Source organism: Poecilia latipinna, unplaced genomic scaffold (genome assembly GCF_001443285.1).
Source record: "Poecilia latipinna isolate Pla-1442-1.1 unplaced genomic scaffold, P_latipinna-1.0 Scaffold619, whole genome shotgun sequence".
Classification (NCBI taxonomy): Eukaryota; Metazoa; Chordata; class Actinopteri; order Cyprinodontiformes; family Poeciliidae; genus Poecilia; species Poecilia latipinna.
In genome coordinates, this window is record NW_015113235.1 from 124,869 (window position 1) to 148,272 (window position 23,404).

The following is a 23,404-nucleotide window of genomic DNA, read 5'->3' on the forward strand; positions in this document are numbered from 1 at the left end:
AATTCTTTTACTCTGTTTTTAAAGACTGTTTTGTGTTTCAAAGTGGAAGGAGATTAAGTGATTACCTGTAATATTAAGAGCTGGAAACACATGAAAGCATTGCTTCTCTCACTGTGTAATGCTATATTATTGATTTTAAGGAATTTGTTGCCCACTGGGTCATATTGCTATAGTTACACCTTGCCTTTTGATTGTATATACCTTTCCATGCACCTTTCATACAATGCACATATTAGTCACGGCCCAGCGGTAGCTCTATGCTCATAATTCAACACACCGCCAAGCTATGAGGAATTTGTTGGGTTTGCAGATTTCCAGTTGAACTCCACATGCAGTTAGGATTCGTTTGAAGATGACTAAGGCATTTTTGAAAATGCAATAAAATTAAGTAATTTGCTGAAAAACTACATGGCTGACAGCTGAAGAAGACATGTGGAAGTTGCTTGCAGGATGTATCTAAAAATTTGTGTCTTTTTGAGTGGTACTAAAAGATATATCTATTATGTTAAAGTAACAAATTGGATTGTACTGCTCCCTAGTGGCCAAAAAGTAATAAATTATATCAGAAGAAAATTGGGTAGTTCAGTCTAATTGTTTTTACCTTTAAGAACCCGCTTTGCTTTGAACTATTTAGAAAACTTTAAAAATAATAAATACGGTTCGTTATTTAAGCTCACCTCCCGTCATGTTTTAAGGTTTTACAGGCAGAAGGAGGGGGGTGCAGGGGGTCCTGGATCTTTGAACACATTTCTTCCCTCCTCTCCTTTCTCGTTTTGGCGGAGGACCGCCTCGGCTTCTTCAGCGCTGCTGGAGATCCTGACGCAGACAATAAGAGCTGCTGCACCTGCCGGGAGGTTCCTGACACAGGACTGCACAGCCGCATAAAGGAAAACAAAGTTTAGCCGCTAGAAGATGAAGTAAGTCATTTTAATTGTATGCATTTAAGAAAAAGTAATATCCGTGGTCGTTTTTTTTCCACTTTGTTTTGTTTCTTTTTGTAAGTAATAAGCTTGAATTTAACAAATGCCGAATTATCTTTGCATTGTCCTGAGAGCAATAGATCATTTATCGAGATAATTTAATTTGAATTGCAAGATGTATTGATAGATATGACCCGCCGGTGTACATGGTAAAGTAGACCGAAGGGGAGGTACATCTTCACAAATGTATCGTCGAAAGATATATATTTTTTTTCAATTGGGTTTTTCAGTCCAAATAATGAAAGTAATATATACATTATTAAGATATACTGAGAGATATTCTTCTGTTACTTTTGATGATTTTTGTTCAAAACTATATTTTAAAACCATAAATTTAGTTAATCAGAAAATTTAAATGTTCTAGAAGCCACAGGGACGGTTAAAGCATTGACAGGATTGTGAAGCAAAGCCCGTTCAAAAGTTTGGGGGATATTTTCAAGACCTTGATTTCAGCTGGAGTCGGTTTTTCAGGAGCCAGTGCACGCAGATGTATCCAAGCCTTGGGCTGCAACTGACCCATTTCTTGTGCTAGGCAACTCCTGAACTAGGGACCACATTGGAAACATCTTACCTTGGCTAAGGGGACCGATATGCTGGACTACTTCTTGGTGATTCAGATGAAATTAATTTTTTCATTTCACTTGGAAATCAATGTCCCAGAATGAAGAGTAGACTGGCACAGAATCCAAGCCGCTTGAAGTCCAGGGTGAAGTTTCCATTTAGAGGTCCATGTAGTCTGTTAGTGAAGGTCCAAATCCAAAGTCCAGTTCACCTGTCCATAAGAGTTCTTCATTTTTTCTTCTGCTGACAAGCTTTTGAAGATGCTAATTTCAATTTCCAGCTGGACTAGGCAACTTATCACATTGCCAAATGATCCAGTACTTGCTTTAATGATTGTTGTATCACTGTACTGGGTTGACTAGAAAACTAGCCCGACCTAAAGGCCACAGAAAATCCAAGGAGTATTAGAGGAAGATGAGCGACATCAGACCTAAAAATACAGATGAGCTGAAGACTGTCATCAAATCAGCCTGAGCTTCGATGCGATGCTGCACCGATGCAATAATCCATATGAAGGGAGATCCAACCAAGTACTCAGTACAAATGCTGCACAGAACATGGACATACGTTTCAATTGGTCCACCTTTCTGTTAAAAATTATTGTTTTATTGGATAGAATTTTTGATGGCTGTTATCTAAAAATATCTAATCTAAAATAAAATTCAAGGATATGAATGAATATGAGTTTATTATTTTTTTATTTAATTGCTAAAATAAACAGTTTTTAATTATATTACAGTTTCTGTTAATGCAGCTACATATTTACTTGTCCAAAGAAATAATCTCTAAAACTGAACTTTGATCATTCAGAATTCAGAATTCTCTGAAATGTTCATATTTGGCAAAACAATTTACACTCTACAAATTGTTCAGTGGATTTAGTTATTATTTTTGAAAATATAAATCTGTACAGTAGTGACATTTAAATTTTAGGAAGTTCCAATATCTTTTTCTTACAGTTAGTGGCATAAACATAAGATAAAAATCATTGCAATCATAACTGTCACACAGGTATTGTGCAGCAAGATTATTAGCTAATCTATATTTCAAATAATATTTGAAAATATAGCAGTCACAGGACATTTCTTTACTGCAGCTGTTTTGTATTTCAGTGCTATTTTAGCTAGCAGTTAGTTCCATCTAACTTCAGTTTGTAGCTGTTTTCTTTCTTACCACTCCACCTAATCTGCTGATCTTCAATCCACTGGAATAACATTTGTAGGAATGAATCATCCTCAAAGCAGCAGCTGGTTGCCAAATCCAGTTTGCTTCACTCTGGGCTTAGAAAAACCACTATGTTTTTTTCCCCACAAAACTTACACATATTTTTATTGCATGTTTACTGATTTTTGTTTATTATATTTAGTTTTTAAGGTTAAGTGCTCTAATTTATTTATTTTTTTGACCATTTTTTCTGTCATCCCATTAGAATTGTGTTCTGGATCTGGTTGTGTAACCTGTGGACGTGCCACTTCTTTACTGTCACCTCCATAACGCTCAAGCAACAGAATTCCTACAGTATAAGTTCTGCGATGGCTGTTGTTTTCCTCACTGTTTTTGAGTCGACTTATAGCACTCAAACTGAAACCAGCAAGTTGAGTCTTTCCACATTGAGTTTTTGTCAGGGTTTTAAAGTATTTGTCTTGCTGCACAGCGAGTCAGCATCTAGCATCTAATAAGAGCCAAATCATTCCTGTGAACTCAACATCTCTCTCAGCACTCAGTCATGCTGTTCGAAGCCTCTTTTCTTTCTCGCCGTTACCTCTTTTCTCTTTGAGATCTCCCTTGCTTCCAGCCCTCCCCGGCTGCTTCTTGCTTCCTGTCAGATTGTGCTCGTCAGAAGAGGGGGTGTTCAGGTTGCCCCTGGAGATGGGCTTCCATTGAGGTGGTGTGATGTCGGGCTGGTGGGCCAGACTGGAGAGGAGCTGCAGAGGGGCAGAACAGTGAAACGGTGGTGGTCCTTGCCATGAGAAAGCGCAGAAGAGAGGGGGAGGTCAAGTTGGACCAACCGGGCCACAGCAAGTGGTTTTGCACCTATTTTCCAATCTGAATGACAGTGAAGTTGAAAGCAGCATTTGAAACTTTGGTTGTGTGTCTGAAAGACATCCAGGGTCAGTGAGTTCATTCGCATTCAGTAATTTAGAGTTCTGGGCTTCTGTAAATACTCAGAAGTCATAAAGGGTATCTATTTATAAACACTTTATTGTTGCTTATTTTGCAAAAATAGGACAATTATGAAGAAAAGGCCAACCAGTGGTTTCATATCTGCATATTCATTTGACAAAGGCAAGTTATTTTTGGAACAAGGTTCACAATATTAGGAGCAGCTGGAGTAACTAACTGGAAATGATAATAAAGAGCTGGTTCACATGAAGATTTATTTATCCACAAATCTTATTTTTATTCACAAAATGATTATTAAATAGATTAAAATAGTGGTGATAATTTATTGTATTGTTAATTATTTAGTATGAAAAATTTAACAAGAATTTTGATTAATTGTTATAATAAATTTCAGCTGTTGATGGTAAATGAAAAAAACAGGACAGACTGTATGATCGAAAATGTTTTTATTTAGTTTTTCCACTGTTCCATGAGTGCATCAATAAATATCATTTGAAGATTTGAAAATTCAATATGCAGTGTGGTTTACAGTTATAAATTACACTTTTTTAAGTAAGAATAAACCTATTATAATTGGGAATATTTTTCAAGAATAGCATTTCTATTTGTGGTGCAAGAATAGTGTGCCACGCAGCCACAACCATAAAATTACCTAAAAATAGGCAATAAATATAATTTTGAATCATAATCTTTATCATCATCAGAATTGTACAACAAAATATTGGGATAAATATCGCCCACCCTTAGTCTAAAGGTAACTTTTGAAGACTGATTGCTCCTAGTTGTATCAAATTTGTTAAATTCAGTCAGAGAAATAGATGTGACAGAATCACGCTATGGCCTTTTTGTCAATGTGAAGACTGATGTTGTCAAGGGTGAAGGACACAAATGCAGAGAGCAGGCAGGTGGTTGAAATATTTAGCTAGATACTTAATAAAACTTACCAAAATAGAAGTCCACTGAAAAAAGACAAACACCAGGCGATGTGCTGGAGGTAACAGTATTGCCAGCTTTGCACTAAACTATTTGCTAAAGCACCAGTCTTTTCATCTAACTTGTTAAAATGGTAAACTGGCAAACCTTTTCACACAGCTGGTGCAGTCCTTTAAAAATGTAGCACACCCCTTCCTTTCCCTTCACCTCTTTGCAGCCTGAAATGACCTTGTTTGACAGACTGAGTAGTCAAACATCGTCTCTTGGCCTTAACCCCGTTTACCTCAAGGTGAAGTCATTGACTATTCAGTCACTTTGTGATGCCTGGCTTTGTCTTTGAGATGTTGCCTGGGATGCATCCTTTGCCAGGGGAAAACCAGCTCTATTTGTTTTCCTCCCGTCATTGTCTCTGGCTATATGGCCTCCAAGCTTTATGGAAATGTAGTGTTGGTAAGTGGGATCAGTCTGTGACGATCATTGTACCCCAAAGCTTAAAAATACTGATATTCTTTTACTATTTTGTGGTCTTTTGATGTGTTTGCCTTTTTTTATGGCAATCCAGTTGCTTGTACAGAAAAGCAACTCTCTATAAGCAGCAGTATGATATCATCATTCACTTTGCAATCCTGTTAAGCTTTTTTAACTCTGGTTCCTTTTTTCATAAGAAAAACTGCTACACTGACATATTAAAATCATACTCTTAGCACATTTACCTTGAAATTGGTCACACACTGTGGTTGGATGGATTGATGTTTAACATTTTGTGAAAAATGAGAAAACATGCTGTTTCTTTACCTATTAATATCTTCTATATATGAATATTTAGCCATCAAAAGCTCTTTCTAGGAATTTATTTTCAGCTTTCAGCTCCCATGTGGTCTCTCAGTCTTCAAAGCTTTCTTCTTACAATGTCAAAGTTAAGTCTAGGTATTAGAAAAACTTTGAGTGATTATGTATTAATCCTGTTTTGATTAGATGTCTCCCCTACAAAGAAACCCACAAAACAGTTTTAATTCCCTTCATCATTGCATACTCGTCTCAGCCTGAAGGAAATGTTGCTTTGCAGGACTCTGACACTCACTGATAGGCTTTCTTCTCTGTTTCTAATTTGTTCTTTTAACTGCTTGCATAAGAGTAACTGCTTGAACCTTTTATGTTTATTTATCCTCATACTACAGGATTTGATTTTGTTTTTATCTCTGACTTGGACATCAACAGATTTTTTTATAGTGCTCTGAAATAAGATTTGCTTTTGATCTGCATTTGAAAATCTAATTATACATGTAGCAGGTATTCTTACAGGTTTTTTTAAGAAATTGAAATGATCATTTTTATAACAGTGATTATCACTAAAGCTAAGGTTCTTCTAGGCCTTAATAGGAGAACAAGAAAAAGAACAAAAAAAAAAGAAAATGAAAGCTTTCTTCATTATTTGTGGGGAGATAATGACATTAACAAAGCTGAGTTTCTGTCTGACCTTCCTGGAAGTTGTTAGGAGATCAGAATTCAACTCACACTCTGCAGCTCCTGAAATCTGACTCACAGCAGCTAGAAAGCTCCAGGGACACACAGGCAGTCCTTTGGCTTGTCTCAGTCCAAATGGCTGTTTCAGTAAACACACACACGTTTTCCCATGGGGCTACTTTAGATATGAGGCATACCCTCACGCCACAAAACTAACCATCCTAACTCAATGATTTCCCTGAAGCTTATGCACAATCAAACTAACTTTTTCTTAAACCTGCAGTAATACTGCATAATCTGATATGATCTTAAAAAGGCAAGGAAGATTTGATCCGTTAGCTTTTTTTTATGTACAAGCATTCTATATATATATATATATATATATATATATATATATATATATATATATATATATATATATATATATCAGACTTTGTAGCTGAAAATTATGTGTAGTTTTCTTCTAAAAACCCTTCCTTTTCTCCTTTTGTTTTGTAGACTGGACATGTCTCCACACCTTCTGCTGTTTACCCTCTACCTCCTCATCCTGCCAACGTCCCCGACTCCCCACCAAGAGTCAGGTACGCACTTCACCGCTCCGTATCAGCTTAAATTCTTCTATTTACCAGCAACATCAGTGATTTTACTAAGCTAATATTTAGGAATGGTTGGGTGTTTTTGGTTATGTGTACTTTGAAAGTAGTCTTTAAGTTTGGCTGAATGGAAAAAAAATAAGTTTTAACAGGCCCCAATGTAGAAAGATCTAGTTGTTGGTAGCATTATGAAATTTTGTAATAAAAGTAGCACCAGAGATTGTTTTGATAAAGTAAAATCGACTCTAATGAGAAAGTCTGTGGTGGATTGGGTTAGTAAAATCTAGGATTAGTTTTTTTACTTTCTCAGTTTTTTTCCCTAAATACACCATAACATTGGTGAACAATGTACTGATCTGGCTTTCTATGTATACAGTGGACCCACGATATTCAGGCTAGGGACCACAACTGACTGTTTTAATAGTTCAAACCAAACACCAAATATACCTCAAGGTGCATCAATATGCACAGTGGCAACCATCTTGGCACTGCCACAGAAGCAAACATTCATGGTCTTCCTTATTTCCGCTATTTGGGGTACAGCCAGTCAGCTCCAAGAAAGATAAATGGTGCTCCTGGAATGGCTGCTTTGCAAATGCAATGTCAATAGCATGTCAGCATTGCACCTAGGCATTTTAGCTTCATCTTTTTGTAATATTCAAGACGTGTTCTATGAAAAAATCAGCAAATTGGGAAATGTTCTGCAAATAATTTGGAGATGCATTTTACAGAAAAAAAATCAGCAAATACTAAACTTCAAATAGGTGGCGGTCTACTGTATATATATGTTAGAACATAAAATGAAAACATTTTAAAACATCACTCAAAATGACTTTAATCCCTTTCCACTCAGATGATTTCAAGCTTCTCCAGGTTACCATCCCTACCACTGTGCCTGTGCTTGCCATGCTGGGGGGTTCACTGACTCTGCCCTGCCTGGTGTCGCTCACCCACCCACCGCCGTCCCCTCCCACTAATGGGCGCCATGCTGTGTTGTCTGTGCCCCGAGTCAAATGGAGCGTCCTTAGGCATGGCCAAGAGACGGAGATCTTGGTGGCCCGTGGCGACAGGGTGAGAGTCAACGAGTTCTATAAGGACAGAGCCTCGCTGCTGAACTACGCCTTCTCCCCTGCAGACCTCACCCTGCGGCTGGAGAGCCTGAGGCAGAATGACACCGGCTTCTATCGCTGCGAGGTGCAGCAGGGGCTGGAGGATGCTGATGATGTGGTGCTGGTCAAGGTCAAGGGTAAGATGCATCAAGAATAAGTATCTATTGTTAGTTTTCAAATGATGAGATACAAATGGATTAGAGAAAAAAATGAATAGTAATATCACAGTTTAACAGTTTGTTCATACTTTAAAGGAAAATCAATGGAATTCTAGTGCTTTTCCTGAAAGCAGACCATTTGAGAAACTAATTATTTATGCACATAAAGATTCACCATCAGAAAAGGTTTTGCTCATGTCTGCATGATTTGCAGCATAACAGAACAAACGAGGATGTCTGACCTAAAAAACCCTCTCCCTCTGTGTTTGACAGGTGTGGTGTTTCATTATCGCGATGCATCCAGTCGCTACGCCTTTACCTTTGAGCGTGCCACAGCGGCCTGTGAGGAGATTGGGGCTGAAATTGCCTCCCCAGAGCAGCTCCTCGCAGCCTATCACAGCGGATACGAGCAGTGTGATGCAGGATGGCTGTCAGACCAATCTGTCAGGTCAGGATCTGAGATGAAGTGGTCCTTCTGGACTTGCAAATTCTGTGTTTTGAGTGATAAAGCTCTGCAGCTTTTTAATGAGTTTGGAAACCCTCCAAATCTTTCCTGCTGCACTGTATGAATAGCAAACCTGATCTGACATCTCGATAAGAGCAGCCTGGGATGCATCAAGCAGAATCTAGTAGATGGGGGTCAAAGTTCTCCACTTACCCATCCTCCATTTGATGTGCTCTCTGCATTGACACATCAGGAGACAATGACCATCCCAGAGCTGAGAGGCTCTTGTTACATCTCTAACCAAACACTTCTGGGCACTTCACTGTGTTGACAAGCACCCTAACAAGCATTGTCATTACAGAAGAAGAGGCAGCTGAGGCTTTAATAATGTGTGACTTTCTGCCAACAGATATCCCATTCAGATGCCAAGGGAGGGATGCTTTGGAGACATGGATGGCATGCCGGGAGTACGGAACTACGGACTGTTGGACCATGATGAGCTCTATGACGTTTACTGCTATGTGGAGAATATTCAAGGTAAAACATTTAAGATGGGGTTCGGGTAAGATGATGTCAGAAATAAATTTCCTGACCTGATGTGGATTTAGACTATTTCATGTCAAAACATTTCCATACAAAGCCAATGAAGAGATAAAGCAACAAAGTAATAGTTCTAGGATGTATCTTTCATCCAATGATCTTACAGCTTGTGACGCACAACTTCTTTGAAGGAGAAAAGTTAAGTTATGATGTGTTCCTCATGTCAAAGGTGAGGTGTTCCATAGCTCCGACCCCCAGCGTTTCACCTTCTTGGAGGCTAAGGCCTATTGTGAGAGTCACAGTGCGGAGCTGGCCACCACGGCTCAGCTTTATGCAGCCTGGAACGATGGACTGAACCACTGCAGCCCGGGATGGCTGGCTGACGGGAGTGTGCGGTACCCCATTGTCACCCCTAGAGAGCGCTGTGGAGGAGGGGAACCTGGAGTGAAAACCATCTATCAATACAGCAATCAGACAGGCTTCCCTGATATTCTCTCTCAGCACGATGTCTATTGTTTTAAAAGTAAGAAAGATCTATTTTGTTCTTGTGGAGTGTAGCCACCCCAAATTTGGTTTGTTTTGCTTCTTTTTTGTCATTGTGTTAATTACTGCAGGTGATAATGGCCCTTATACTGAATCCCCTCAAGATGCTCTTGCCACTGAGCCAGAGGACATTGGCCAAGACATTGTTTTCCAGGCCACTCAGGAGGATGCCAGCCTGAGTGAAGTTGCACCAGAATGGAGGGAGGAGATGCAACATCCCAAAAAGGCAAATCCAGTAAACCAGCACCCTGAAATTCCTTCACAGACTTCAACTCCTCTGTCTGATCATGAAGAGACGTTCTCCACTAACAAGAGCTGGGAAATGATAAAAAAGGAAAGTTACCCTGATTCTTATCAGCCAGTACCTAAAGAAACCCCAAACAAAGATCACCAAGAGTCTCTTGTATTTCTGACATCTTCTCCAAAGTTTGATGCCGTAATCAATGAGAACACTACACCTGTAACTTATATCACAGCATCAGAAACTGTGGTGCCAACAGAGGGTCACACCCCGGAGACTGTGAGCTTGGATTGGTTGGCTGTTAATGTCACGTCTGAAGGTGATGTGGAGGAAATTCATCATAAGGAGAATGATCTTCCAGTTTCACAAGAGGACTACACAGCAGGTGTCTCTTCGGGACCTTTCTCTGTAACTGAATCTGCTGTTTCAGTCGCATCAGAGGAAAACGCCACTCATACTGTTGTACAAATTTCAGCTGAAACAACTTCACTCCAAAATGAAGAAGTTGATGTTCCTTCCACCTCCATGTTTCCATCTTTTGCTGAGAGTTCGGCAGAAGAGATTTCCGGGGAGGGGACTAATGATGCCCAGGAAGAGGAAACAAAGGACTCTGTGACGCCTAATTTTATGGGAATTGACATTTTGTCCACTTCTGTCATGGTCCCCACTTCTGACTCAGGTAAGTAAACTCTAAAATTTGTGATTTCACTGAAAAAGAAAGTTTTGTACCAGTTACAGTATTTTGTGAATGTTAAAATCACAAATTTCAAACCTTCTAACTTCACCATGCCAGTATAGTGCACAATCATAAAGTCGAGGGAAAATGATACACCATTCTAAAAAAATGTATTTCAAATAAATATTTAAAAATCATGGAATATCTTTGTTTTCAGCTATCTTGCTCTGATACTCTTTAATATAATTCAGTGGGAACAAAAGCCTTCAGAAGCCACTTTATTAGAGACAAGAGTCCAGCTGTGTGTACAAAACAATATCAATAGGTTTGAACATCTCATGGAGATAAATCCATTATCTGGAAATGGAAAAAAAAAAATAAACCTATCAAGATATGGCTATCTTCTACTGCTCAGGAGGGATAGTCTCTCAAAAAGGCAACTAGTAGTGGTGGAGTATGAAGAATAAATCCTTCTGACTTTGTGCTTTGACAGGTTATAGCCTCACCCAGGAGCACTCTGATGTACCAACAGAATCAGCTCTCCAATTGAACATTCATGATGAGGATATAAACAGCTCTTCAAACTCTACAGAACTTGATGATTTAACAGAGCAGAGTGGACACATCCATCCAACAGAGTTACCAACCGTAGAAATGCCTCTACTGACAGATGAGACATTCCTGGTATCTCCGGACTCTGTAACACAAGTTCCTCTTTCTGTAAGGGTGGAAGTCAGATCCAATGATAGAACATTTTATCCAGAAAGTCCCACTCCTTCTGAGGTTGAACCTTTGGAGGAGAATCAAGACCCATTAGAAGAAAACCAAGAGGTCTTCCTCAACACTGTCCCAAATCCCACAGAGGATGATTTAAATGAGGGGTGGGATGAATCCTCCGGTGAAAACCCACAGATAAATCCTGAGCTCAATGCGACAAATCCGACTCTCTCAGCTGACCACACCATTAATGGCAGTGATGCTCCTCCTCTGACCGAGATAAAAATCACACTGATCCCTGATCTGAGCCTCACACCCAGGTGGGAGCCGGTGCCTTCGACCCCAACAGCACTGGAGTCTCGCTCTGATCGGGAATACAGTGCAGAGCCTCCTGTCAATGACAAATCTAATGAGATCTCTAAAGAGCAAGAATTTCCTAGAACACGGAGCAGGACTCATGGTAAATAATAATGTTATCTCTGGATTTTGCTCATTTGATTTTATAATGGTTGTAGTTCTTTTCTGGCAGATGCATGGACTGGTAATAAGTTGGGTATGTAATTCAAAGAGCCCCATTTACCACATTTCACTCTGTAATTAGTTTAATCCATCTTCCCATGAAGTCTGACCAGCTTTTATTAACTTCTAATGTGAAGCATCCCCACAGCACAATACTTCCTCCACCGTGTGTTCAACTCTGTGCTTTGCATGAAGGTCAAAAAGTTTGTTTTTGGCCTCACATGACCAGAGCACTTTTTTCCACATCTGCCCTGTCCTCTTTTTGGCAAACCCTTACTGTAACTGACTTTTTACGGCCTTCTTTGAACAACTGCTTTCCTCTTGCCATTCTTCCATTACACCAGGTACATGGAGAGCACATGTCCATATCAAATGTATTTATCTGTGTTTCTATGTGAAAATTCACACTGATGAACTTTGGTTAGCAGCGCAAGGATCAGAGGGAAGTGCAGGAGAGCCCACCACAAATGAGCCCCCAGTCCACATCTGTACATGGCATCCTGAAGAAGAGGACAGTTCCCCTGCAGCGCCCACTGCTGGTGTGGATGTGACTATTGCTGCTCCCCATTCAGATGGAGAGGTTTTTAAAGTGAATGAAAGGGAGCACACAGCCATGGGGGCTGCTCTTCCTGCTGCCAAAGTTCCTGCTGCAACACAAGGAGGTTCGTCATACTTTTGTGTTACCTGGATACATTAAAAAGAAAAAAGGCGTTGCATCTGTAAGATATTTGCTACCATTTCTGCATCTTCAGTCTTTAAAGAACAGATTGATTGGCGTTAATATTAAAATCATTTACTGCATGACTTATCCAAAACATGAACAGGGTTGTGCTGGAAAGAACTGACAAACTACCTGCAAAAGATATAAAAAAAAGAGAAATGGATAGGATAAATATTGTTATTTGTCTGAGAATGCCAAATAAATATACAAAATTAAATTAAGTTTTCTAATTTGTTTGAAAGCTTTTTAATTAAACAATTTCCAAGATCAAAATTAATCTTTTGTTTATTACTGGGATTGAACCTTATATATTTAAACCTTGAGGTACATTACTCTTAGGAACAGTATCGAAAGTTTTTCAAGACTGCAACATAAAGTTGACATTTACAGGACTGGCCAGCTAGCAGGGACTAAACTTGATTTAACGGCTCCACCTGGTGGTGGCTCCTCAGACTCCACAGGAACATGACATTTACTTTTTTCAGATTATGAAAAATGGGATTTCAGAATAGTATTACAGACATACGTCCTTCTATGCCAAAGACAAAAAACAAACATTAAAGTTAAAAAGTATGAATAAACAGAATTTTACAGTCAGGCAACAACTGCTACAACTTTATGAACAGGTTATAGTTACTGTATGGTTTTACTTTTACTTCTTGCCTCAGTGCAGACACCAAAGCTATCTTATATCTTTGGATATGCTTATTCTCTGCAGGACCTTTTGTCTTAATTTGAATATATCCCCTCTCAGTTTGTGTTTTTCCACTCAAAATGAAACACTGCAGAGAGTGGATAAAAATCTTCTGATTTCCAAAAGGCTAGCTTTAGCATCCAATTAGACCAAATGCCATGCATCATACAACAACTCCTCATGCTGACTTCGGGACCAGCTGGGAAACCAGGTTGTAAAAATAACTCCTAAGTGAATTAAATATGTCTTACACTCAAACATTCAAACAATTTTAATCATCATCATTTATTACTAATAAATAATAACTACTTTATTCATCAAGAAGTACTAAAACATTTAAAGTCAGTTATATACTTTCAAATAGTTTTTAATTTTTAGGACATATTAAAATCAAATTCATTTAGATTTGCAAATATTCCTCATTTACAGATCACTGAAAGGAAAAACGGTATACAGTTTTACCTATTTATTAGTGATTAAAGCAAAGACCTACTGAAGCACGACTTTAAAACCAGGATAGATATTGAATTATGATTTTTTTGTTTTTGTTTTTTTTACGTTACACCCCTAATCACAAGTGATATGTAAAAATATTCTGAAATTGAATGTCCAGTGAAGACATTATGAAGCAAATACTGACTATCTGCAACACTAATGTTGAAAGGAAGAGATCAATAAATGCAAAATTTTTTATATCATCTTTATCTTCCCTGTGGTTGCAGACTCCTGCCTGGAGAATCCTTGTCTGAATGGGGGAACTTGTGTCGATGGTGATCCACTAAGGTGCATTTGCTTGCCTGGTTATGGAGGAGCCTTGTGTCAAAGAGGTGTAGTAACAAAAACAAAACACATTTCCTGTAATCCAAGAAATAGTCTGCAGACTCTTCCCACTAATGTGTTTTGCTGTTTATCTGGACTCAGATGTGGAGGAGTGTGAGCCAGGTTGGGAGAAGTTTCAGGGCTTTTGTTATCGTCACTTCAGCAAACGGCAAAGCTGGGAAGCAGCGGAGCAGCACTGTCGGTTGTGTGGTGGACATCTGCTTTCTGTCATGACTCCTGAGGAGCAACATCACATCAACGGTAAAACCTCGCTGAGGAGAGTGTCTGTATGCTGAGAGCGCTTGAAATCAAAATCAAGTTTTTTGTTTGGGAACAGTGTTTTATTCTATATATAACTGATTCTGAAAAAGTGCACAGCTTCCAACCTAATGATAAAAAAAGATTTAAAAAATATAACTGATTCTTTTCGAGTCATTCTTTTGTTTAATTTTATTGCAATTATTCCATCAAAAATCTGAAAAATCCTCAAACCTGCTTTTGTTATTACATAAGTAATAGTTGGTTCAGTAGTACTTTTGCCAAAGTTATTAAGAGTCACTGTGGAAGTCATGATGGTGGCTTGTAAAGTGATCTCCAACTTAAACAACTCACCATAGCTGTTGAGGATGACATGGTAAAATAGTTTTGTTCTTCCTTCAACTGAAAAAACCTATTTTACACAATCACAAAAACACTTCAGAGCACCACTCCATTAACCACCTGAAACAGATATCAGCCCAGGGATCTTCCTCCCCAACATTCCTCATTTTCAGACACTTGAAAGATCTCAAGTGCTAAAAATGTGTCCTGACATGACAGAAAAGGGGTTTCATGTCTTTCAACTTATGGTATCCGTGTTTTTCTCAGAACGCTTCCCGGTTGTAAAGTTCTTGTCGACATTTTGTCTGGTGGGGGGCGATGAGATCGTTATCTGACATTCCACTGGCTCCTCTTTCACGCACGGCTCATTTTACCTGTACATCTAAACGCTCTGAAGGAGTCAGTTTAACAAAAGTCAGCATTATATCATAAAATGTGTAAGAAATTCAAAAGCAGATTTATACTCTTTACATTCTATGATGTTTTGCTGCACATTTTTTAAAATGCTGTCCTTAAACAAATCTAACTTTCCTTCAAATAGTCAAAGAAGATCCAGGTCCACAGTTCATTTTTGCGCCTATAAGCTCTTCCACAGAAAGGATGTTCAAATTTAGGTTACAGGTTTGAGTAGGTGAAATATAAATGAACAGTTAATTCTTTCTGTATACTACTTACATATCTTGACAAGATAAATTATATTTTTATATTTAGATAAATACAGAGAATATCAGTGGATTGGACTAAATGACAGAACCATTGAGGGAGATTTCCGCTGGTCTGATGGAAACCCTCTGGTGAGTTTTTCCAGGACTTCTCAAACTGTTTTGTCTTTTACCAGAATTTTGACTTTTTATTTATTTATATGTTTTTCATTTGTTCCTGTCAATTTAGTAAATTTAGTTTTAGCTTGCACCATCTTTTCTTCTGAATTATGCTCAGTCATATCATAAAGCTGGATTTGATTTAGCATCTTCCTGCTTTCAGCTCTATGAGAACTGGTACAAAAACCAGCCAGACAGCTACTTCTTGTCTGGCGAGGACTGTGCGGTGATGGTTTGGCACGATGGCGGTCGCTGGAGCGACGTGCCATGTAACTACCACCTGTCCTACACCTGCAAGAAGGGTGTCTGTGAGTTTTCTCTGTTGAAGAAAGACCTTTTCCTTTTTGGATTCCGGTTTTAAGATTCTAACTAAAGCTGGTTCCAACAGCGTCCTGCGGAGAGCCCCCTCGGGTCCACCATGCTCTGGTGTTTGGGAAGAAGCGGTTGCGTTACGAGACCAACAGCAGGATCCGGTACTACTGTGAGGAGGGCTTTGTACAGAAGCTCAACCCTGTTATTAGATGTCTGCCTGGAGGCCACTGGGAAGCGCCTCAGATTACCTGCCTGCCAAGTGAGTTTGTTAAATGTCCTGCCTCTTATTAGCAATCACAACCAATAAATTACAAGCCTATTTGGCGTCATATGTTTCTACATTATATATTATATATTATCTTTGACCAAATAACAGTATTGGTTAGAAAATATATTGGTAACACTTTATTTGAAGGCGGTTGAATAAGACTGACATGACACTGTCATAAACACATGTCATGAACATGAATAAGCCTTCATGAATATGACATTTTGAATAATGTCAACTTTGTATTAAAAGTGTCATAATTTAACAAATGACGCTTTATGACAATAGTCATAAATATGAAGACTTATTGATGTTCATGACAGGTGTTATGTCATGTTTATGAAAGTGTCACGACAGTCTTATTCAACCCCCTTCAAATAAAGTGTTACCAATATATTTATTTGTAGAACACACAGTCATCTTGTTTTTGATAGATCATTCATTTTAACAATAACTGAAGAAATACTTCTGTTTTCTCCATCTTTAGCTCGTACAGTGGAGGGAGATTCCTCGCCTTCCCAGCCTGACCAGCATGAGGACGTCATGGTTGCAGCTGCAGAGAAAGCAGCACCACTTTACTGGGATATAAAGTGGAATTTTTAATGCCATCTTATCCTATGAAGAAAATAAAAACACAGTTTTTCCCTGATTAATGTCTTAAAGACTCTCCTATTGAATTATCACATTATGGTTGTCTGTGTAAAAGAAAACAACCTCAGCTGAAAGTGTTTTGATCCAAATATCTGTCTTACTGTGCTGCAAAGAGTGAAGTTTGTTTTAAGAAAAGGTATTGCAAAATGACCTAAACGTGCTTCATAAACTAGTCAGCCACAGTAAATTTTCTGTCAAAGAATTAGAAATGAAGAAAATTGATGGACATTGTAAACCATGAGAAAATGATAACTTTAATAATAATACTAATGTCTTTGGATCCAATAAAAATTACAGCAGAATGTTTGTTTTTTGTGTAGAAAATCATAGCTTAGATATCCATGGAAAAAAAATCAAATTTGCTTGAGTAAATTATTAATAATCGGAAATGCAGTAACAATTGTGACTCAAACACAATACATGTATTTGAAATTTACAAATAAAAGTTAAGTTCATTTTTTCATTCCAATAGAAAGTTAATGATCAATATTATTGGTTTACATCATCAGGAATACTGTTGAATAAATCTGAAAATGCTAAATCAAGACTAAAAGATTGAATTTACTCATTTGCCATCATGATTATGTGCAGTTCATTTTATGCATTTCTTAGAAAAACATATTTTCTCAGATTTTGATTTGTTTGTTGTGTTTTTTTTTTTGTTTTTGTTTTTTTTGCACATTGTGAACTTACTTCCAGAATCAACAACTCTGACATCCATCAAAGCCCCAGTGGAGTTGTTTGGTTTGTTCTTTGGAGTTTGAAATTTTATTCAATAAATGCATCAAGCAAATCTCTGAACAACAGCAAACAAGTGAACTATCTTTCCTTCTCAAGTGACTTCAGCAGGCAATTAGTTGCCCTCAATAGCATTTAGGGGAATCAAATTATTCAAGACTGGAAGCAAATGCACACCACACTTTTCACATTTTTATTTGTGAAAATTAATTTAAAAACAGTTATTTTTCTTCAGCTACACATTTAAGCATTTCTTTATAATGTTCTAAGAATCCCAATGAAATACTTCATGTTGCTTTGCTGCCTAATGTAAATGCAAATGTTGCCATTTATTGTAATAACTTTGACTTTCATGTTAGTAAGGTTATTTTAAAAGCTAAATTATAGTTAACTAATTTATTATCTGCTGCATGTTTTTGCTGAAGTATTGTGTTTCAAATTAAAGCTGAATAAGTCAATGTACGTTGATAAGAATACAGTTGAATGTGGTCAAAACTCAGTTTAGCAGTACAATATTACAGAAATGTCACTGTCACTTTGTAACTAAACAGTCTGAACTACCAGAATTTGTTTTATGCATAGAGTTTCTTAGCAGGCCAAATGATATATGACTCACATCTCTTCTAGCATTCTCTCTAAAGGTTTCTGTAGGCCCTGCTTATGTTTTTTTTTTTTTTTTTTTTTTCCCCACGGAATTGAAGGCATGTGTTTATTTTCACGCTGGAGCTTTAGATAGCTCAACCATGTTTTAGTCCGATGGGACGTTCTGAAGAACTGATGCATATCAGGCCAGTAGGAGTTATCTCTATGTCTGGATAACAGACTGTATTCTGACTAATGTTTGCTTTGTGCTTTGTGTTTGAATTTGCTAACATGATTACCTGATCCAGAAATCTGGCCTGTCAGATTAAGTTCACATTGTCAAACTCATGCTGGTTATCACACCTGAAGGAAACTACGGCTGCTCAATTAAACTCCAGATCTTGCAACGCAACTTTTCCTCTGCTGCAGGGAATAATGGGCATAATGACAAAGCTAGATGATTCAATAAATCATTGATTTTTAAAATGTAATGCAATTTGTTTAGATAAAAGTGCCAACAGTACACAGTGCAGACAGTAGTGAACCAGATGATTGTTCTTGCGAACTTTGACTCTTCTTGTCTTTTGGTGCTTTTTAAATTCTGCTTTCCTTCAGACTTTATAGTGTCTTCTTTTAACCTTTTATCTCACTAAGATGGAAGATTTTTTTAGCCATCAGCCTTCTGTTCTTTATTCACTTGCAGTGATATAATTCCTCTTAAGTTTATGGGTTGCAGTGTTCTGACTAAATTGGGACAACTTTTCCTCATTTCGAAAAAGCAGATATTTTGCATCAGATGCAAATATTGCTCACATGATGTTTTCTTCATTTTAGAGAAATGCTGTAATACATCGATAATAAAGATCATGTTGAATGTTTGTTTAATTAATGAAGGGACAATGAAGTCTACATAAAAGCAATGAAAAGGCAATAATTTTATAACATAAGTGGAATTTATACTCTTAAGAGCTGTCGATTGATTTTAACTCTATGAAAATGAAAATTATTAAAATTGCTGTGAAGAAATAAACATGTGGTCCCCATTTATCACCAAGCAACAAATACGTTAATCCCTATAAATATAGAATGAGATAAAATTGTTTCTCTTGAATGGATTAATGAAGCTTTAGATGTCAGAAATCAGACATTCAGGACAACACCTGTCACATTTGGATGCAGAAACAACAGGAGGGGTTACATTGAAACTGTGTTTAATCTCATTTGTAACCAACATGTTTCGCAAGTGAAACTTTTATTTTCTCTCTAAAGTAATGTGAATTTCTGCTTAACTACAAATGTTCATTTAATTAATCTGCAGCATTTAGAAGAGTTCCCAGTAAATCTTAGTCAAGTCAGAGTTTAGTTCCTGCACTTTGCACATGGATGAATCTGAATTTGATGGTTACATAGTTTGATCCAATTACAGTGAAGAATGTTACCACCAGATGATGCCAGTCAGCCATTTGTGACATACTGGGGACTTTATCTTGTCTTGATTGAGAACGTTTGAGCACGAAATGACACCCGGTTCAAGTTAAGTCGTTTTTCATATTATTTAAAAAAATCACACACAAATGTATGAACCTGCCAAAACTAATGCAATGATTCACACCAAGTCAGAGAAATATGCTGAATGTCATCTGGAATGTAATCCAATTTTTTACCTAGATAGTTGTACAAAATCATGCTAAATATTAGGATAATTAAAAAAAATATATTTTATTGTGGCAAACACCAAAGAGCTTGTGACCCTAATTAGAAGCAAATCTAAGGCTAATTTATTAACAGTTGTTGTTTGCTGTAAGTTTATTCATCCTTTAATAAGCCCACAGGAAGCATGACAGAAACATTACATGGAATCACCTGATGGTTTCCGCATCAGTCAAGAAGTTGTTTTAAGCTGAGTTGATTGTTCATCTGTACTGTTAAATGTTTAATTTCCTACTTTGCTTGTTACACCATTGATCTCAACAGCGTCTGTCACCTTTAAAGTTAACTCCATTGTTGCCACCGTTCTCAAGCTTGGATGCCAAGTTCTTCTTACACTGATTTTGTCTTTTCTAACATGTGTTATCTGTAACAATATGCTCCATAAAGGTGAGTCGTTTTGCTGGGGAATCCAAATGTGCGGACCCCTGCTTCTGGGACGCCTCCACAGCGTTTCCTGGGGCTGACGATGGGAAAGCGTACGCTGCCGTCTTTCAGCCAGCCACCATTACACTGGTCGTATTTCTGGAAACGCCAGGCGGCATAAAGCTGGCCGACCAAAGCCAACGCTGATCCCTGACGTTTGCAGGCGTAAACTGCCTGATCATAGGAGAAAGCTCCGGTTATGTAGAAGACAGAGCCTGTCGCCAAGAAACAGACACAAAAACACAGATTCAATTCTGCTCAAAAATAAAACAAATATGTGAATACTTCTATTTTGACTTTCATTATTTCATGCTCATCGTTTTTAACTAGTGAACAATTCCCCTAATTTATTAGCTGCTTATTAAATGTTCAGCTATATAAATTGTACATTTTTCAGTTAAATAATAATCTAAAGTACTTTGGATTGGTTTGTGTCTTGACGGTACTATAAAAATAAACTAGACAACACACAGAACAAGCCATCATTTAACTGGTTTGCAATAACTTGCAGAATTTGACTTATTTTGTTGTGAAGCTCAGACTTGATGTAACAACCAACCTATCAAAACCCACCATGTTTGTGACACAGCTGAAAGGAAGAACGGGTTATGTTGGTAATTGTTCAAATGTTAATTTGGACATTAACACTGAATTTGTTTTATTTCACAATTATTATTACATCAAATGCTAGATTATATCCCCTTGAAGATATTGGGGTAGTCAGGCCAAAAGTTATTTTAAGTTTTGTTTTCCGGCTCACCAGGTATCTGGGATGTGAAGCAGAAAGCATCAAACCGATCATGGTTCTTATTTTTTGGCCCATAACTACGAATGCCTGCAGGCAAGTTTCCTCCACAGACGGGTCGAGGATGAACGATTGGATAATGAACTGTTCCATCAAGAATCCAGCCTGCATTGCACCAGTCCAACCCCTCCGTCCACGCTGCCAGAAGAAGTGGGTTATTGTGACAAGACCAAACAGCACATATACTGCTTCCATGAGGGTAAGAAATGTTTTGGGATAACGGTAATACCTCTGTAAAGCTGGCTGTAGGAGGCCAGCATGCCATCTTGCTCAGCACAAGCCAGCTCGGCTTCATGGAAGTTGAATTTGTAGCGTCCGTGTTGACTTTGATATGGGAAAACCACACCTAGAAGCAGAGCTCCTGTTTATGTTTCCTGAGCCCTGATAAAAACACTCCCTCCATGCAGGTTTTAGTACAATCCAGGTAGAAAGTGCATTTCAAATTAGGACATTTGAATCACATTGCACTAAAGGTAAAGCTGTATTGTCAAACGCCAGAAAGAAAAACTCTTAACATTATCAACAAATACTGGTAGTAATTAGTTACCTTCAATCCTCAAAGTGATGACAATGTTCTCATCCTCAATGCCGTTTATCAGCTCACACTGATACCTGCCATCGTCTCCCAGCTCAAGATGGCTGAGCAGCAGGGAGGCGTCCATGGTGTGAGCCCTCAGCAGAGAAGCCCGCCGTCCAACAGGCCCATATGGCTTAAAAGCATTAGCATTTGATATCATTATGATATTCTGTTGTCCTAAATGCTCAGGGTCCAGCTTTGTCCATTTAATCTTGTAGTGGTTTGGTTTGATTCGGAGGATGCATGGCAGCGTAACGTTGTCTCCTCTTCGGCCGGCCACCTCCACCTGCACAGGAGGCTCGAGGAGATACTGAAGCTTCTTTGGTTTTGATGGTTCTGTGGGGAAAATAACACAGTCCCAAATATAGACATTAGGTTCAAAAATATTTTATTTTGTGTATTTAGCCAATGAAAAACATTTAGGACATGATCTATGATCATTGGTAGACACCAAGCTGTATAGCCAAAGATGCAACTTGTCTTCAGACGTTATTTCATTATTCCTTTTATCATTTAACTGTTAACTCAGTTTTGCACAACTTTTATTGTAACTTTTCACAATTCTTATTTTTTTATGTACTCCATGTTATGTAAGGCAAAATTTATTTTTGCCTACTGTACAATTTTGTGACAAAAATGTAAGAAACCAATCACTAAATTAATTAAACTCTGACTTCTTAAAAATGTGTTTTCGCTCAGTTAGATTTGTTAAAGTGTTTGTCATCTGATTTACCCAAAATTAATGGTTGATATGAATGTCTTACAGGTTCAATACACATTTCAAATGCAAAAAGTCGTCATATTACACAAGAGAAGACTTAAATGTTTGATAATATCTCAAAGCTCAGTTAAACTCAGACCTGATAATAATATGTGACGTTCTGTTACATCATAGCATTGAATCTGACATAATGAGACACAGTCTGAAGAGAGAGTGGTGATGAAATAAATTGACAACTGTACCTGCTCTGTGGGGGTTATATGAAGCTGAAGACTGGATAAAGTAGTTTAATGTTATTACAAGAATCCCAGCAAAATTCCCTCTTATGGGTGTCATTTCTCTCAGCTCCTGCAGTCCACAAGAAATCCTGTTAAATAGATTGAAATTTAATTACACATAATTTCTATTAGGAGTGGTTGAAAAAACATTGAATCGAGACTAATTCAATTTAGACATTTCTTATTTTTAACAATAATTCTATCAACTAATTTTCTTTAAGTTATAAAGACAATTGTACAAACCTGTATTCTTGATTTGGTGTCCGATTGCCCAGTCAGCCCCCAGTGCTGTCCGACATGACAGTGATAAACGTGTCCAATTAAAAAAAAAAGGAATATTCTTAACCTATTCCATTCAGTCCATTCCTTATTTCCGCTGTCTGCTTTGTCTAAATGTTGAATGTTCATCTGTCTTTACCTCTCACTTCCGTCCCCCTCTTTCCTGTCTCTGGTCATAAGCTCCTCTCTGATTAACAATGTGTAAACAGGACTGTTGTCCTCTCTGCTCCAGATGTTAATGACCAAATGACGGTCTGACATTCATAAGCTTTCTTTCTGTGTCTTGTTGTCTACGACAAGTGACAAGATTTAAAACAGAATACTGGCTAACTAATGGAAAAGACAAAACAGGCCCTAAATCTATGACAAACTGTGGGGAAATTGCAGTAAATTATTTCAGGCAAACTACTAAAGGTAAAACAGGATTTTTAATTGATTTATCCATGAGGGGAAAATGATTGGAGTCTCAATTTTTGAATTATTTTGAAACAGCGAATATTCTACTCATAACCAGCTTTTTGAGATATAAGTATTTCAGTGTTTAAATGCATAAAAGCAAAAAACAATGTAAATGTTCTGAGAGTAGCCAGTTTGATAGGAAAGCAAAACAGTGTAAAAGGCAAAGCACTGCCTTTCTTTCCAGTGAGTTAGCTAATTTGACCAGAAATGCTCCATAACTCCTGTTTTCAATACTTTTCAGACATGAAATCATTGGTGATGAATTAACTCATCACTCCATTTCTTGTATTAACTCATTGAATCTTGCATAAACTCTCCAATACAAATATAACAATGGTTTAGA

The 23,404-nt window shown here is 37.8% G+C and overlaps 2 protein-coding genes across 5 annotated transcripts; one reads left to right on the forward strand and one right to left on the reverse strand.

Annotated features, from left to right (window-relative positions):
* Positions 1-768: 768 nt before the first annotated feature.
* Positions 769-17,277, forward strand: bcan (brevican). Of its 3 annotated transcripts, XM_015043173.1 has the most exons (16): positions 769-917; positions 6,561-6,643; positions 7,509-7,901; positions 8,196-8,370; positions 8,777-8,904; positions 9,137-9,430; positions 9,522-10,076; positions 10,167-10,370; positions 10,861-11,544; positions 12,029-12,265; positions 13,741-13,845; positions 13,940-14,098; positions 15,149-15,231; positions 15,422-15,566; positions 15,647-15,829; positions 16,326-17,277. In XM_015043173.1, exons 1-16 carry the CDS (start codon positions 913-915, stop codon positions 16,439-16,441), a joined length of 3,549 nt encoding a protein of 1,182 aa, XP_014898659.1. In that variant the 5' UTR covers positions 769-912; the 3' UTR covers positions 16,442-17,277. The 3 variants fall into 3 exon arrangements, with proteins under 3 accessions (XP_014898659.1, XP_014898656.1, XP_014898657.1); XM_015043170.1 differs by having other exon boundaries at positions 770-917; positions 9,522-10,370; XM_015043171.1 differs by having other exon boundaries at positions 770-917; positions 9,522-10,370; positions 12,032-12,265.
* On the reverse strand, positions 17,162-22,872 carry hapln2 (hyaluronan and proteoglycan link protein 2). 2 transcript variants are annotated; one of them, XM_015043174.1, is made up of 6 exons: positions 22,567-22,872; positions 22,288-22,393; positions 21,295-21,660; positions 20,977-21,093; positions 20,703-20,885; positions 17,162-20,157 (listed from the first exon to the last, which is right to left on the reverse strand). In XM_015043174.1, exons 1-6 carry the CDS (start codon positions 22,729-22,731, stop codon positions 19,880-19,882), a joined length of 1,215 nt encoding a protein of 404 aa, XP_014898660.1. In that variant the 5' UTR covers positions 22,732-22,872; the 3' UTR covers positions 17,162-19,879. The 2 variants fall into 2 exon arrangements, with proteins under 2 accessions (XP_014898660.1, XP_014898661.1); XM_015043175.1 differs by having other exon boundaries at positions 22,288-22,412; positions 22,567-22,655.
* Positions 22,873-23,404: the final 532 nt, after the last annotated feature.